This window comes from Lampetra planeri, chromosome 21, assembly GCF_965212315.1.
Source record: "Lampetra planeri chromosome 21, kcLamPlan1.2.h2, whole genome shotgun sequence".
NCBI lineage: Eukaryota > Metazoa > Chordata > Hyperoartia > Petromyzontiformes > Petromyzontidae > Lampetra > Lampetra planeri.
Genome location: NC_136127.1, coordinates 374,127 through 390,698, shown reverse-complemented (window position 1 = coordinate 390,698; position 16,572 = coordinate 374,127). Strand labels below are relative to the sequence as shown.

The window sequence follows — 16,572 nt, the reverse complement described above, 5'->3', positions numbered from 1 at the left end:
GCGGGGACAACCACAGTGAAAATAATTGCTGAAGAATGCCAAAGAGATGACTCTGACAAGGGATTATATAGCTGAGGGAGGAGGGGAAGAGAGGTCAGGGTGAGTGTGGGGGCGCGGCGTGGGCTGGAGGAGAGCGGCAAGGATGTTCCTAAAGCTCGACCTAATGCTGTGACACGTTGGGGGGGAGGGTTGGGGGAGAACTCTGCAGGCTCGAAATACTGCACGGTAAATTTCCAAGTGATGGGAGTGAGCAGGGCTGGGAGTTAAAGACTGGAGATGCGGATATGAATATAAACTATAAGGCAGCTAAGCTTTAACTTGGTTAATAACATCCTTCCAATGATTGCTAGATTGGAAGTTATGTCTATGTTTGTATATCTGGATGGCTTCATGGACAAATCTTTGGTGGTATCCAGACGGCTTGCAGAGTACTTTGGTATCGGAGAAAACAATATCATGAGAGCCCACAGCGTTGTAGCAATGGTCAGCTACAGCGGAGGAGTTCGTCTTGCCGTGTTTCAAATCAGCCTTGTGCTCGTGAATACGGTCTGATACATGTCGTTTGGTTTTCCCAATGTAACAATCACCACAAATGCAACTCAGTTTGTAGACTCCAGGGTACTGCAAGTCAGGAATGACATCTTTTACGGATGGGATCAGATCACGGATTTTGTGTACTGTACTGATTCGGACCTGGATCTTGTGTTTGTTTAAGATTTTGGAAATCTTTTTGGTAACGCCTGCTATGTATGGTCACGTGATGGTTTTGATCGGAGTCTCGGGGTTGTTTCTCCATGGTTGGAGAAACAGCTTTGCGGATAATACGGCCCGAAAATCCATTCATCTTAAGGGCCCGGTGTACATGTTCTAATTCACTGGCCAGGTGGTGTTGGTCAGAAATGCAGTGGGCCCTCTGCCTACGTGACTTTACCGAAGAGTATGAACAGAACTATGTTGCGCGGTTGTACGGCTGCCTTGGCGTAGCATCTTTATTAAGTCTGCGTACGCATCTCACGTGTTATCGCGGACTGTGCTTTACCCTATGTGATATGTTTTTTATTGTTACGTGATTTTTCCATGAGGCGGTGTTCAGGAATGCAACAACCACCATGTTATAGGAGAAGAGACCGTATTTCACGTGAAATTTGGCTTTTAGTAGCCGAACTTATCAACTCAAAACGTTCGATTTAATTTCAAACTCGCCCCAAGACTGCAGGGCCTGGTGGTGGCTACACGTGCCTGTAATCCAGCATGGTGGAGGAAGTGAGGGTTTGCGGATCAGACACATGTTGTGAAACTTCCTTCCCTCTGGCACTAAGGTGACATACCCTGGCTTGCCAGGAGATGGCGGCACACCAAAGTGTGGACTAATTTCCACTTGTTCCATCTGTGTTGTGGGGGTTTCTCCGGGCGCTTTCTTCCCACGTGTATAAAAACAGTCATTCATTGTCCGCTAGCACCTTAATATGTAGAGGACGGCAGAACTTGGGAACAAATTTGGCACCGGCTCACCGCCTGTCGGCTGCCTCCCCCCTTGTCTTGTGGATCCTCGTGCCTCCGAGTCGTTCTCCATCTCCGAGAGCGAGGGAATGCCACACAGCGCCAGTCACAACTTTCAGTCGATGATTGTGAAGAACACGTGAGTGACGAGTGCTACTTTGCTGTTTTTGTAGACACACGCTGAGGATAATCACACCGGAGGAGCAGCTCTTGCTCGTCACACCAGATGCCAAGGGCAAGGTAAGGCCCCGAGGGTTTCCTCTCATGCCAGATGGGCCATATTCTAGAGAGTGCACATTTACATTCTCTAAAGTTACCTGCCTCATCCTGTCATGAAATCCGTTATATCCTCCACGTGTTTTTATACTTGAGAGGCATATGCTAGTTTTGCAGTTTCTGAAAGTGGAGCTCTCTTAGCTGTTTATTAACAGCTATCACCTCTGCCTCAAACACTGCTCATTGTGTCTTTTGTATAACCAAGAGATTGAATGAACCCATTGAGACGTATGGAGCAGCATCGCCTCTTGCAACGACGACCTGGGTCGCATCAAGAACAATTTAAGAACGTGATTTTTTAACATATTTTAATTTAATGAGTGTTGACTAGATTTGACAATAAATTAATCTGGTACATTGTGAATAAGGCTCAGCGGGGAGACATATAAATATATAGCTCTTACAATTATGAATGTGTAATGCGAGCGTAAATGGGGTTGCTGCTGGACTCTGGCCCAATCACACGACCCGGGCTATTGGGGGCGGAGCCCGGTATGGGGGGCGGTTGAGAGGGGCCGCCGTTCACCTCGGCTCCAATGGGAAGCGAGGTGAATGGAGGTGGAGCCAGCAGGGCAGTATGGGAAGGCCGGATCTGACGATCCGGAAGGGAGGAGTCGGGGTCACGTGGGAGAGAGGTTATAGAGGGGAGCCCGGAAGAGATCGAGGCCAGTTGATGGAGTGAAGAAGCGGGACCACGTTGGGTGGCCGCCGCGCCATCAGCCACGTGGCTGATGGGGCTTCGGCACACCGTCGGCCAGCGGTGTGCGGAGCGGGGAGGAGCGGAGCGACTAACGGGAGAGCGCGTGCGGGGCGCGCGAGAAGGAGCTGACAGAGGAGCGTGCGGGGCACGCGAGAGGAGCGTGCGGGGCACGCGAGAGGAGCGTGCGGGGCACGCGAGAGGAGCGTGCGGGGCACGCGAGAGGAGCGTGCGGGGCACGCGAGAGGAGCGTGCGGGGCACGCGAGAGGAGCGTGCGGGGCACGCGAGAGGAGCGTGCGGGGCACGCGAGAGGAGCGTTCGGGGCACGCGAGAGGAGCGTGCGGGGCACGCGAGAGGAGCGTGCGGGGCACGCGAGAGGAGCGTGCGGGGCACGCGAGAGGAGACGCTGGTCCCTTGTCAGGACCAGCGGGGTGTAAAGACGAGTGGAGGAGCTGAGGAGGAAGCGCGTGCGTGGGGCGCGCGAGAGACGACGCAGGTCCATGGAGGAGACCAGTGGGGTGCGGAGAAGAACCTGAATAAAAGACAAGCGGAGACCAGCGGTGCCTGACGGAGTCTTTTATTACAAATGTATAAAACATCCAATGTAACTTTAGGTAAGGAAAGTGACTAGATGAGGCCAGTAGAGGTAATGGGGGAAATTGGTGAAAATGTTATCAAACCTCAACAGTCAGCATAGGCGGTTGGGAAGCATTGACCACAAACAGTCAATCACATATGTATGTATATGTGAATTATTAACTTTTTTCGCACCTCATCGTCGCCAACCGTGTCAATCGGAGGTGTGGGGTAAGGACAACAAACTAAACACAAAGTCACCACAGCTCCATCGGTTCACGGCAAAGCCCATTCATCAATGCCTCTCAATACGAACGTTGATAATTCTACTCTATAAAGTGGTTCATGAAGCCCATAAAAACCTGACCTTCACTATTCCTGCCACTTTTGGCCAACTCCCATTCATGGAGTTGACCAAATTCATGGAGTTTGCCAAATATATTATTGGGCTACAGTGCTAAGGCAATTGGTGGCACCAATCCTGGCTGCCTTCCCGCTTTGTGGTTTCCCACACCTCTGAGTTATTGTTTTAAGCCGTCATTTGTTTGGGATATCGTGAGTTTGAGAGTGAAAGCGTGTATCACACAGCTGAGATTACTTCCTGGCAGGAGCTAAGTGGCTGTGTGGTAATGGTGGTTAGTCGACTGTGCTACGAACCAGGCAACCTGAGTTCGATTCCTACTCACAGCCAACATCAGTGACGAATATCTGAACCAGTCCTGGGCCTCCTGTAGGTCGACTCAGCCTCAAAACAGTCCCTAGTGTGGTGTGTAAATATCGCCACTGAGGAGATAAAGGTGGCCGAGGGTGGTGCTGGCCTCAAACCTAGTGTGCCGTGCCGGCCTCAAACCTAGTGTGTAGTGCCGGCCTTCATAGGCACTTGCTAACAGCACTTTTCCCCAACGGTCTGTTAAGGCTAATTGAGGGATCTTTGTCTTTGTGTCTTTGTGCGAGTGAAGACGGAATGGCTGTGGGCGCTGAACGACACGATCGAGCGCGCCCTCTCCAGCGCGGACGGGTGGATGCATAAGGGGGGCACGGCGCTGGTCCTGGGCACCCCCCCCCACCACGGGTGGGGGGGGCCACCCCCCGTTGCGCGCACGGCCGTGCACACCTTCTACCGTGACGCGCGGCTCAAGCACGCCACCTATGAGGGCGCCTGGGTGTGCGGCAAGCCCCATGGCCGGTGCGTGTTCCCCGTCACCACGGTCTGCTTCACAGTGGGCCATTGCGTGGTGGCCTCGTAGTTGCAAATTTGCCAAATAAAAAAAATATACACGGAAGATTCCTCAATTGGGATTACACATAGCCACTGTAAAACTACTACAGACTCTCTGAAACGCAATAATAACGCGTAGTTTTATATATTATAGTTTATGCAAATCACATCTCACAATCACATGAGGAACCACAGACAAACTGGAAAGCAGCTAGGCAGTGAGCTGACAGTGGCCCAAGCTCTGCAGTCCTCTATCTATTTAGATGTTTTCAGCCAATGAATGAGTGTTTACATGTGGGAGGAACCCAGAGCACCCACAAAAAATCTGCACTTGTGAGGGGGCAACACTCTATCCCATACAGAAGCGACAGATGATATGAATCCGCGCTTTGGTGCACTGCCTTTTCGGAGCAAGCCAGGGTATGGTCTCTCAACACCCATGGGAAGGGAGTTTCTCAATATTTGTGTGCTGGATTACAGACGTACACTAGCACCGTCCGGTCTCAACAGAGCAGCACCCGTCTTTTGCGATTGCGCAAATTCCAAATGTACTAAATATTATAATAATTGTGTTTTAGGGGAGTGCTCAAGTGGCTGGATGGACGAGTGTATGTCGGCGTATTCCGCAATGGCCTGGAGGATGGGTGAGTGAACCATGTGACCCCTCATCACCATAATGTTCTCACACCACGCGGGGTCACCACCCCCCCGCGTGTCGCCGTCAGTCCTGGGGCAGGTGAGCACAGCACTTGGGGGTGGGTATTGACGGGCCAGTACCATACTTGATCACCTTACCCAGTGATTGTGTTTACACACCATGCCAGGTACTCATTTAAGGCCAAGTCAACCTAGAGGAGGCCTAGGACTAATTGAGATATAATTCGACATTGACATTCGTTAGCCACGGCCAGGAAATTAACCTAAGGTCCTGGGTTCTTGCACTGCACGCACGCCTGGACCCAGTGCGGCCCTGGCTATCGGCGCTATCTCACCAGGCTGAGCACAGCACTGTTTATCTCGCGTCCGTTTTTTCTCTGTATTGTCCCAGGCTTCTTGCTGCCATAACTCTACAGTGGCAGGAAGCCTGGGACTCAGATCAGATCACTTCTACTATACTACTATTATAACCTTGAAACTTGAACTCAAGAAGCGATAGGAAACGCAAGTCTGGTTTACTCTTCCCTTGTCCACCTGTGTTCTGCTATCACTCGCATGTTTACAAGCTTTGTGCATCTACTCAAGACGACTGAACTCTTGTGTGATGAAAGCTTAGCCAAGGAATAAGTCAGTGAGTGTTTCTGCATGGTTATAACGTGTGCGCGTGTGTTTTAATTGGTAGGTTCGGAGAGCTCTGCGTGCCGAACCAGCTTCTGGGAAAGGATGATGTTTATTGTGGCCAGTGGAAAGCAGCCCGAATGCATGGGCAGGGTGCCATAAGGTAAGGACTTACTTGATGCCTACAGTTCTATGGTGTTTAGATTTATTTTGCTCTCGGCGAGAGAGAGCAGAGCGAGATTCAGAGATGCGGGAAATTGCAGACAAAGCAGGGAAAGGCAGCCAGATTCGGCGCTCCCAATAATTGCGGTAAAATATTGGGGTACAGTCTGTTCTCCTATAACACTGCATGTTTTCATAACACGAATTGGATATAACGCTATGAATGTATCAGGGAACGCATTTTTATGATGCAGATGGGAATTGGATATAACACGATTGAGTGAACAGAACTACGTCGCGCGAGTAGGAATAAGCGGTTGTACGGCTGCCTCGGCATAGCAACCCACAAGGCATTGGGATGCTGCTGGATGCTTCTCGATACTACCCACGCACCTCAGTCTTTGTTCAGCCTGCATACGCATCTCACGTGTTATCGCAAACTCCGCTTTACTTTATATTATTTATAATTTACTCTAACATGATTTTTCCAACGTGGTGTTCTTCAAAAATGCAACTACCACTGCATTATAGAACAGACTGTATTTGGGAAACTATATGAATAGATGATTGTTACGAGTGAGAAAAAAACGGTGCCCAGAAAAACCCACAGTTGCAAGGGGGTTCTTATGTTAGGCTCTGTGGATAACTCCATTAATACGTGCTTATGTATCTGGTAAAAAAAACAGAGTACCAGGAGAAAACCCACACATTCAAGGCGGGTAGTAACGCTCAACCCCCGAAAAATGGAAATTATTATACTTGCTATACTGTACTGCCGTACCTTGACGAGCCAAAGTGACATCAATGCCTATGCGTAATGTTGCAAGTGTGTGTGTGATCCACCAACCGTCTCCACTAGAGATCGCACACCCATGAATGTCCACGCCTTTTGCACACGCTTTCCCGTGTGAATCTCAATCTAGTCGCCTAGTGCTTGAATGCACCAGGTTGTCCAGAGCGTACAATTAATATTTATACAATACGTTCTGGTGGCCAGTGAACTCAATAGTGGCGATGTTTACACACCATACCAGGTACTCATTTGAGGCGGAGTCGACCTAGGGGAGGCCCAGGACCAGTTCAGATAGTCGCCATTGGTGTTGGCCGTGAGTGGGAATCGAACTCGGGTTGCTGAGTTCATAGCACAGGGTGCTAATCGCTACACTACCGCTCCCCGCAACATTGTCACACACTCGCACTGTAACATACTCTCACTGTACGAAACAGGGGAGGGGAACATACAAACGAGTAAGGAATCGAACCCAGGCACTTCTTGCTGTGAGTCATGAATGTTACCACTGTGCCACCCTGCCAGCTTTATTCATGTCTTTGTGGAACTGCAGTTTCTACTGTTGTTTGGCAGAATACAGCCAAATCACTGCAGGTGAATTATTTTCACGGTTGAAAATAGGTGGAACTCCGGTTCCCACAAACATCCATCTAACCTCTCTGGTTGCGAGGTTAATGTGGCCATGCCAATTTGCAAAACGCCGCTGCAGTATCTAACATGATAATTGCAAATGAGATGCAGTAAAAAAGAAAATCTAACTATGAACCTTAGACACGTACCCGAAAATAAGGGCGTTCGTGCTTTTTCACCTGTGTGTGTGTGCTCTTAACACCGTGTGCGTGCACCGGTCATCCCGAGAATGATTAGTTTTTGTTAAAGCGCCCTTCACTGCGTGGCATCTCACGGCGCTTTACACGCGATAAGCGACTTTCAACTCATCACATCATCTCAACATATTTGAAAGGGCACCCCCAGTCGCAACCGCCTCTGTGCGGCACAAGATGAGGAGGTCGTGGGTTCAATCCCAACATTGACACCTGCTGTATATTTGAAGTTTGCATGTTCTCTCTGGTAGTGTGGATTTTCTCTGAGTTCTCCGGTTTTTCCGTCCACATTTAGAATCAACGTGCGTTTAGAGTATTTGGCTGCTATAAATGTCCACGTCATGAGTCATTTTGTTGAACTATCATTTGTGGCCAATTCGCTTCTGAAATATAGCTATATTGCTTAGTGCACCTTAGCTGAATTTTTTTTATAGGTTATAGTTTACATTTAGGCAGGGTTCTGCCGATAAAGGGTGGTTATTGCTATTATGTGTATTCCTAATCGAGTAATAACCAAGTAATGTTTCATATTTGGCAAATTTATTCCGTGAGGCTAGTACACAATGGTGTACTTGTTTCTAATGGTGTCACGGATAATTTTAACATCCACTGTGAAACAGAGAACATTTAATTAATTCATCGCGCATAGTCAGCAAAAGAGCGTTGTGCCAAACGCGTGACCTAGTGCAACAGCGTTTGCATGAACTACTCTTGCTGCCGTACACCGGCGTCTCGAGTGATTTGTTTAATCCATGAACCACGGGGGCAGCGCCGTTCCTTTGAGGGTCGCAGTTCGATTGGAACGTCGACCGCCAATTGCAGTGCGCAATTCGCTGGCGTTTGCGCGATATTTTACGCTTAATGTGTGGGTAGTACACCTGCGGGAATGAGCAGGGCGACCTGCCAGATTGGAACTCTGAACCCCTACAACAAGCAGCAATCCTGTCCTCCAATTGGGCCCTGTGACCGCCCCCTCCACCTCCTCACCCATCCCCCCCACCCCCCCCGTACACGTTCTGTAGGTACGCGAACGGGGACGTGTACGAAGGTGGCTTCAGTAACGGAGCTCGGCATGGGCACGGGGTGCTCCGCAGCGGCTCCCACACCTCCACCTCCTCCAGCCTTTACATCGGCCAGTGGGCCAACGACTGCAAGTGTGGCTACGGCGTGTTCGACGACATCACGAGGTATAAGACAGGTGGTGGCCTCTGCGGTCTTGTGGTCGCCCCATCGCTTAAAAACAAATCTGAGACTTGCCAGAATCAGTAATTTAAATTGACCTTGTCAGATCACCGACGCTCTCACTCCACCGCTACTCGATCTCGCACCACCAGTGAGCTCCAGTGACCATTCTGACTAATGGCTGTTTTATCTGTAAATTCCCACCTGTCAATCTCCCTTTATCTGTGTGTGTGTCTGGCCATGATGGTTTTACCCCTATCAGAGTACGTTCGCTTTACGACTAATACCGTCCATTTTAACGATCACAGGTTCACAATAATGCAAGACCCACATTTTAGTGCGCACAAGCGACATCTGAACCGGGTCCCCGAGCACCACCTCTGGAAGCCCACCCTGACCAGCATGGTGAAGTATGCTCAAAGCAGCCCCAGTAACTAACATACTGTAGGGATACATCCATTCTGTGGTGGATTATTGACAAAGGGTTGTACGTGACTAAGCTGTTTGTTGTTGTGGATTATAGTGTCTTAATCAGGTAGGCTTTCTCAACAGATATGTAAAGGTGATATAAAGTCTGCTTATTTCCTTCGTTTTTGTCTCCATAACAATGCCCGTGATGATCATTTGGTGCTTTGTTTATGGACTATGCACCGTGCGGCGAATACTATCATTCTCTAAGCGACGTGTGCAAACACTGCGCAATGTGGTTCGTTTTGCGTCTTTGCAGTAAGTCCGTCCGGTCCTTCTTTGTTGCAGAGGCGAGAAGTACATGGGCATGTGGATGAACGATTGTCGCCATGGTAACGGGGTGGTAGTGAGTCAGTTCGGACTTTACTACGAGTGTGTCTTCAGCAGCAACAGGATGGCGGTGAGTTGTACCTGCATTGAACTCTTTGCAATCATTTGTACGGAAATATTTGAGGTGTATTTTGGTCGGACGCAAATATCCAAAGTTCGCTGGTGACATGGCCCAGCGGCAGCGTGTGCCGGTATCATGGTCCAAATTTTCCAAAAAAATTACTTGCATATTACTCAAATGGGATTACAGGTAGCAGAAATCATTGCCCCTTTACTGGCAGAACAATGCCCACTCACGTGCCACTTGTTGAATCGCATTTGTGCCACACAGAGAGAGCTGCCACTGTGGGTGTGCTCTTCGAATGTTTGAGATGAGGTATGATGTGATGCAAGGTGCTTTTGGGTCGCTGAGGCATTTGAGCAACGCCATGTAAATGTAACGGTTATTATCGTTACTGACATTGCACATGATGAGGAGGAGCCACTTCTTGTCCCCTATATCTGTGTGTGTGCGTGTGTGCGTGCGTTCCTCTCCAGGGTCAGGGTGTCTTGCTGTCGGAAGACGACACGCGCTACGAGGGGGAGTTCACAGCCGACCTCGCCCTCAATGGAAAGGTGCTCATGTTTGGCTGCGGATCCAGAGAGTGACGCTTCCCTGAACTGATGACTAATAGATGAGGCCTGGGTATTCCCTTTGCGGGAATAGAGAGTTGTAGCTTTTACATTACTGTAAGATGTCTTTCTTGCCCCTGAGGGAGAAGGATGAAACAAAAACACGGGGTGGAAATATATTTTCTTAATTTGCGGAGGAATGTTATTCAGAACTCTTACAACAAAAACCATAATACTTTATCACAGTACTCTTCCTATGGACGGCAGGGTGACGCAATTTCAACGCTCATATCTCACAGCAAGGCACGGCTGGGTTTAATTCCCGACTCCGTGTGGCATTCGTGTGCTCTACCCTCCGTGGTGCCGTACAGGGCGTGCTGACACTGCCCAACGGGGACGCCATCGAGGGCTCGTTTGGCGGCGTGTGGGGCGGCGGGGAGCTGCGTGTGGCGGGGACTTTCCGCAAAGCCTTCCTGCTGGAGCCGGGTCGAGCATCGCCCACTCCACCGTGCGTGAGGGCCCCCGCATCTCCACCCACGCACGATCCACACTCGCACCGCACGATTCACACTCGCACACCGCCGCGCCGCAGCGGGCGGTGTCATTTACATGACCATATAACTGCTGGTGCTGCTTTTGCTTTTGCCCCACTGTTGAAGTTGTTTAACGTGAGAGGTGTCGGCCATTAAAATATAGCCTAGAGGGATTTTCTGATTCACAACAGATGTTTGGGTTAGGTTACGTAATGGTCTGGCCAAATTTAAGCAGACAAATCAAATTGTCACGTGAGAAAGCGATGAACACACCAATTGGAGAGTATTTGGCTGCTATAAATTTCCACATGGTAATAAGCCGCTTCATTGAGTTATCATTTGTGATCAGGTCACTTCTGAAAAAGAGCCATATAGCTCAGTGGGCCTTACTTAGTAAAATAAAATAAAAATGTTTAGTTTATAGTGTAGTTTCAGCTCGCCAGTACGTTGGCAGGACAGAATCCAGGAAGCAGGCATGACTGTGCCAAGCATATTTAGGACAGAATCCTGAAGATACTTTTTTTTTAAGATGCTTGGCGCAGTTTAAAGTGAAGCGTCCTATCTCAACACTTTTACATGTGAACGTGTAATTTGCTTGGCTGTGTCAGCTGGAGTAGGGCTTCACAAATTTCACTTGTGCTAATTCGTGAAACTCATGACGAACATTAAAATGAAAACAGTTACAAGTTCCTGACTTTTAAAACCGCTAACTGGTTTACCGGTTATTGATCAACAACCCTGGAATTCAGAACCGCTAATCGGTTTACCGTTTACCGTTCGACAACCCTACTGTTCAGAACCACTAACCGGTTTACTGGTTAACATTCAACAACCCTGGTGTTTAGAACCACTAACCGATTTGTCGGTTATTGTTTGACAAACCTGGCGTTCAGAACCGCTAACCAGTTTACCGGTTATTATTTGACAAGCCTAGAGTTGAGAACCGCTAACCGGTGCACTGGTTATCGTTCGGCATCCGTGGCATTCGAGGTGTGTTGGCTGTGTGCAGGCAGTGGGGCGGCCTGGCCGTGCCGGTGAAGGAGAAATGGTGCGGTGTGTTTGCCGAGTGCTGTGCCTTGCTGGGCTGCGACCGCGAGGGCCACGGGGAAGCTCGCCGCGCTTGGGACAGCGTCGCGGTGGCCCTCTCCTCAGGGCGGCGCCACGGCCCTCACAGCGCTCATGGCAGGTGCAGTCGGTGTTTCCGCTCGGTTACCCACTGGAGCAACATCAGTTAAAAGTCTGTGAATGATGAGAAGATGCATCACAACAGAAAACGTAAATGCTGACTGGAATCAAACATTTAACAACACCCACACAGAGGTGTGCATCCTTGCATGTACACATGCTCTCGGCCCGATCCAGACCACCAGCTCAAAACAGAACTGAGTGTGTGGTCGTTTTGCCGTTTGAGGTCCCCAACGCAAAATAGTTTGAGAACACACACACACTGGCACTGGCATTGGCCAAATATACCAACCTTGACAAATTTTCTTGACAATTACTTAACTCGGATCACACACGGCAGTAGCAGCATTGCGCCCTCCTACGGAAAACTTGGCAGAGCCATCTTGTAACAGGCTCTTGAAACCAAGGGAGACTTTCCTTTAATATCTGATCATCTGTGGAAAAGAGCTTCGTAGCTCATCCGATTACCTCAGTTGAAATAAAATTTCTAATTCTGATAAACAAGCTCAAAGATTGTAAAAGCAAAGCCTCTCAAGACTCTTGATCAGGGAGTGTTACATGTTCGCAGTAGGCTGCAACAATTTCCGTGTCTATGCCAATCAAGTAAATTTGTGAGTCGTTTTTGTAATTGGCAATATGACAGCTTCACACAATGGCCGAACTCTCTAAGAATGACGTAGCGAGATCTTTAACATCCATATCACTGCAGTACGTATCCATACATCTTTAATATCCATATCAGTTTAAAACGTAGGTTTTCGCGACCAATATCATCCATAATAGGGGTTTTTGGGTTAGATCGCAAAAATATATAAATGTGTCGTTAAAACGTGCCACCAGCCGACACAGCCAACTAGTAAGGGTTGTCACATAAACAGAACGTGGCCAATTCGTCACTAGTACAGTACACCGGTGTGTTGGAGAGCCAAGCCACAACATTTAAAATCTGAGTACGACGTTTTGCCAGTAATTACAACTAGCTTCATCAGGCGACGACCAGATTTGTGGAGAAGTTTTACTGTTTCATTCCTTATATAGAGGCGTAGATGTGTTTACCATGCAGCTGTGCTCTTGCACAATGTGGGGGGGGGGGGCATTACTGAGGCAACGTACATTATACATGTGCATTATGTGAGCCCTTTGAACTTGTCCTTCCTGTCTATTGTGTTTATTAAAAATAGCCCTACCAATGGTAATTATTATTTAAGTATGCTGCCCTTTATAGGCATGCATTTAAATAATGTGTTAGTTGATGATTCTCTTCCACGCACCACTAAGGCTCTCCGAATGGTAAACATTATTTTTTATTTATTTCAATTTCGATAGATTCTCTAATTAGTCTTGGCCAATAGTAGCTAGTTTTGCACAAAACTTCAACATTATCAAAATCAATGGAGGGTCCTTGTTGGTACGCGTGTTCTGCGACTGCTGACAGTTGTATTTAGGAAAATTTAATGTTTTTTTTAATGTTCTTTTAGTCTCGTGCTGGTCATTCATCCTGTTTGCCCAACATAACATTTACCACACGTGCAGTTAATCCTGTACACACCTTCTGTTGATAGCTTCGGTAATACATCTTTTGTACCAGATATTAATTTCTGTATTTTATGTACAGTGCCAAATCTGACTCGGATGTTTTGTTTTTCTAAACATCTGGATAGTTTATCAGTTACTCCCGCAATGTACGATATTTGATCGTTTTAATTACTTGGGCAGTTTCAATGCTCTTGTTATTTGATTTGGTTTTGGTATTCAATGCCCTGTTGATTTGTACATCATTGTAACCGTTCATTTGCAGTGCTTCTTTAACATGTTGAATTTCACTTCTCAGACTGTCACCATCTGACACTTTCTTAGCTCGATGAATGAGCATCTTGATAAGAGCAGATTTCTGTGCGGGGGGTGATGGTGTGACTCTGCATTCAGATAGGCGTCAGTATGCGTTTTCTTTCGGTAAACACTGTTTTATTTTACCATGTCTACACCGTCTGAGCAGAATATCCAGAAATGGTAGACTAAGTGATAGCTCTAGACTAGGAGGAAATGTTTACTCATAAACGACAACCCACATCTTTGGACGAAGAGGATGAAAAGGGGATCATTCCCCAGACAGCCCATGCTGTTGCAGCCCCGGAGAGAGGGAGCGAGGCGGTGCTGCCGACGGAGCAGCGGCAAGAGTTTCCCGCCGTAGCTTCGCCGCCGTCAGGGAGAGACCGCAGGGCATGCCGCGCCCGCCTCGCCGAGCTGCTGGCTGCCACGGCAGTGTTGGTCTCTGAGCTTGACCACGAGGAGCCGCCACCAGAGACCGGAGCGCCGGAGCTGAAAAGGGTCGACGCCGCAGCCGCCATTTCCAGCGCACCGGAATCTTTGTACGAGCAGCCCGCATACGCCGCCGCCATTTTGGCGGTCGGGCGGGAAGATTTTCCCGCCATTTCCGAATCTCCACAACCACCGACGATTGCGGTTCCACCTCTCCGGCGACGACTTCCATTCGTCAAAGAGTTTACGGCGTCGGGTGGCGACTGGGAAGCGTTCAGAAGGCGCTTCACGGCGAACTGTGAGTTGGCGTGTTGGACGGAGTTGGATGCGCTCCCCACCGCACTCAATGACGACGCCTTGGCGGCGTTCTACGCCATCCCAGCCACGTTCAGGGACATGTTGCCGGGGTACTTCATGCAGATGGCAGCGATTTTTGATCCACCATCCAACTCAAGGGGAATCCGAGATGCCTCTTGCGTTCCGCAGCACTTTGCTATCGTTGGCACAGGCGGCGTTTCCAAAAATGGAACAGGACGGGTTAGACTCACTAGTGCTTGAGCGATTGCTGGCATTGGCTCAAGAACTTCATGTTGTCCTGCCAGCTACAGAGAACGTAAATTTATCTTCTCTTCATATCGCACGATGCCTCCAAGCACATCTTAGTCTTCAACGCCGAGCGAGGGTGGTGGCGTGCATCAGTTCTTCCATTGCTCCGGATGCACCCGAAGATGTGGAAGATTCTCAAGTATGCGCGTCGAGCAACGACGACCGATGGAGGAAAGTCGACGCGGGGCGACGAGGAGGGCGAGACCAGTGGAAAGGGACCTTCTCTCGCCCGAGGAGCAACCCCGTCGTCCGCTTCGACTGCGACCTGCCGGGGCACATCGCGAAGGGATGCCGCGCTGCTCGAGGAGGACTCCCTGGACCACCGTCGTCCTCCATCCGGCCGTCCTCCACTCCACTGGGCCCCCAGATAGGTCACGACGCACCACACACTCGACCCTTGCCGCCACCTCATTCATCTAATTCGAACGTCGGTGCGGGTTCGCACGGTGTGGGCTCAGATCGGGTCAGAGAGCGTGGGCGTCCGGCATTGCCTTGAAATACTTGGCCGTATCTGCCTCGTCAATGGTCGGAGTTGGCACTGCGGCGGCGGACTCATAGGCGATTGTAGGAACAGTACAAGGGATAGAAGTTAGAGTGCTCATCGACACCAGAGCGCCCTATTATCTCGGAGTTGATTTTTAACATCTTGCCTAAACGCTCTTGCGTTCTTTAACCTGTTGCCATTCCGTATTTCACCCCGGACCGGGGATCCCTAGGGATCATCGGTCAAATTACCGATACATACACACAGTATGTATCGGTGACATCCAGTTGACCGGGCAGGTGCTAGTTTAGAAATCCTTGGCCGTACCCTGCCTACTGGGCACCGATTTCTTAGGAAAAATGCCCCTGAAAATCCTGATAGATCAGGGCTGCATCGGGTTGCCATGCGGCCGCCGATTGGCTTTTCTTTCTTCCCCAACTCGATTGCGCACAACTAATGCCACAGTCCAGGCTGTGGCGAATAAGACTATTAAAATTCTGCCCGGGGCGCAGATGCTGGTGCCACTGCGACTGCGGAAGCAACTCGATCGTGTAGCAACCGTCGAAGGGATCCTACTGGGATCCTAAAATAAAGCGAGTCGGGGGTTAACACTAGCGGGGGCCCAGACCGTGGTGTCCCGTGACCAGGAACCCTTTATTCAGGTCCTCAACACTGGGTTGGTCACGTCCGTTATACAGGCAGAGACTATGTTGGCCCATGCGTCCGCTACAAATTTCGGCGAAAATATTATTGGTGAGGTAGGAGTCACGTTGGCCTTTGGAGCAGGGTGTGCTGGGCGATGAGAGGTGGATAGACACTCTCTGTTCCGAAAACCCCGATCTATCAGACACTCAGAGAACCGAATTGCGCTCATTCTTGAGGGAGTTTTCGGACGTTTTTAGTAAGGGGAAATACTACATTGGTCGCACGACTCTCTTGTGCCACCACATTGATACAGGAGATGCCGCCCCCATCCATCAGAACCCTTACAGATTAAGTCCTAATGAAAAGGACCATGTCCGTCAGGCGGTCGACGAAATGTTGGCCGCTGACGTTATTTCACCATCGAACAGTCTGTGGAGTCTGCAGTTTTGCGTTGACTTCCGAACCAGTCAGCTACGGCTATTACTGAGTCATTCTTTAATGGCTATGTGTTGGATAAGGGGGCTCTGGAGCGCCTCCTAACTGATCAGAGCAAAAAAAATTCGTAAAAAATTTTGAAGGAATTGTGCGATTTGTTGGGCACCAAAAAGGTTCGCACATCGCTCTATCACCCCCCAGACTGATGGTATGGTGGAACGGCTAAACAGGACTCTGATGTCTATGTTGAGTCAGCAGGTTGACAAGTTACAGTGCGATTGGGACTTGCATATCCCAGGGGTTCTCGCAGCCTATCGAATAGCTCCTAATGCTTCCACTGGCTTTTCGTCATTTTTTTATGTATGGGAGGGAACAGGATCCTCCGATTGATGTTCAACTTAACACAAGACGGTTTTAGTCTAAAATTAATCTGCCTGACCCGATGCACCTTAACCTTCAGCGTGTGTCGGAAGCACAGGAAGCTTCCAGAGAGAATTCGTCCTTACGACAATC

The 16,572-nt window shown here is 49.3% G+C and overlaps 1 protein-coding gene across 7 annotated transcripts in view; it reads left to right on the top strand.

Annotated features, from left to right (window-relative positions):
- The window catches only part of ALS2 (alsin Rho guanine nucleotide exchange factor ALS2), a 90,591-nt gene that overhangs the window by 40,594 nt on the left and 33,425 nt on the right, over positions 1-16,572 (top strand). For 2 of the 7 annotated variants that reach the window (XM_078603679.1, XM_078603683.1), the window contains exons 16-24: positions 1,674-1,740; positions 4,010-4,236; positions 4,848-4,913; positions 5,609-5,707; positions 8,343-8,507; positions 9,259-9,370; positions 9,838-9,915; positions 10,284-10,420; positions 11,436-11,627. In XM_078603679.1, the coding sequence (XP_078459805.1) occupies positions 1,674-1,740; positions 4,010-4,236; positions 4,848-4,913; positions 5,609-5,707; positions 8,343-8,507; positions 9,259-9,370; positions 9,838-9,915; positions 10,284-10,420; positions 11,436-11,627 (1,143 nt within the window). Of the gene's footprint in view, positions 1-1,673; positions 1,741-4,009; positions 4,237-4,847; positions 4,914-5,608; positions 5,708-8,342; positions 8,508-9,258; positions 9,371-9,837; positions 9,916-10,283; positions 10,425-11,435; positions 11,632-16,572 lie in introns of all 7 variants that reach the window. The other 5 variants (XR_013586508.1, XM_078603680.1, XM_078603681.1 and 2 more) reach the window with 5 other exon arrangements.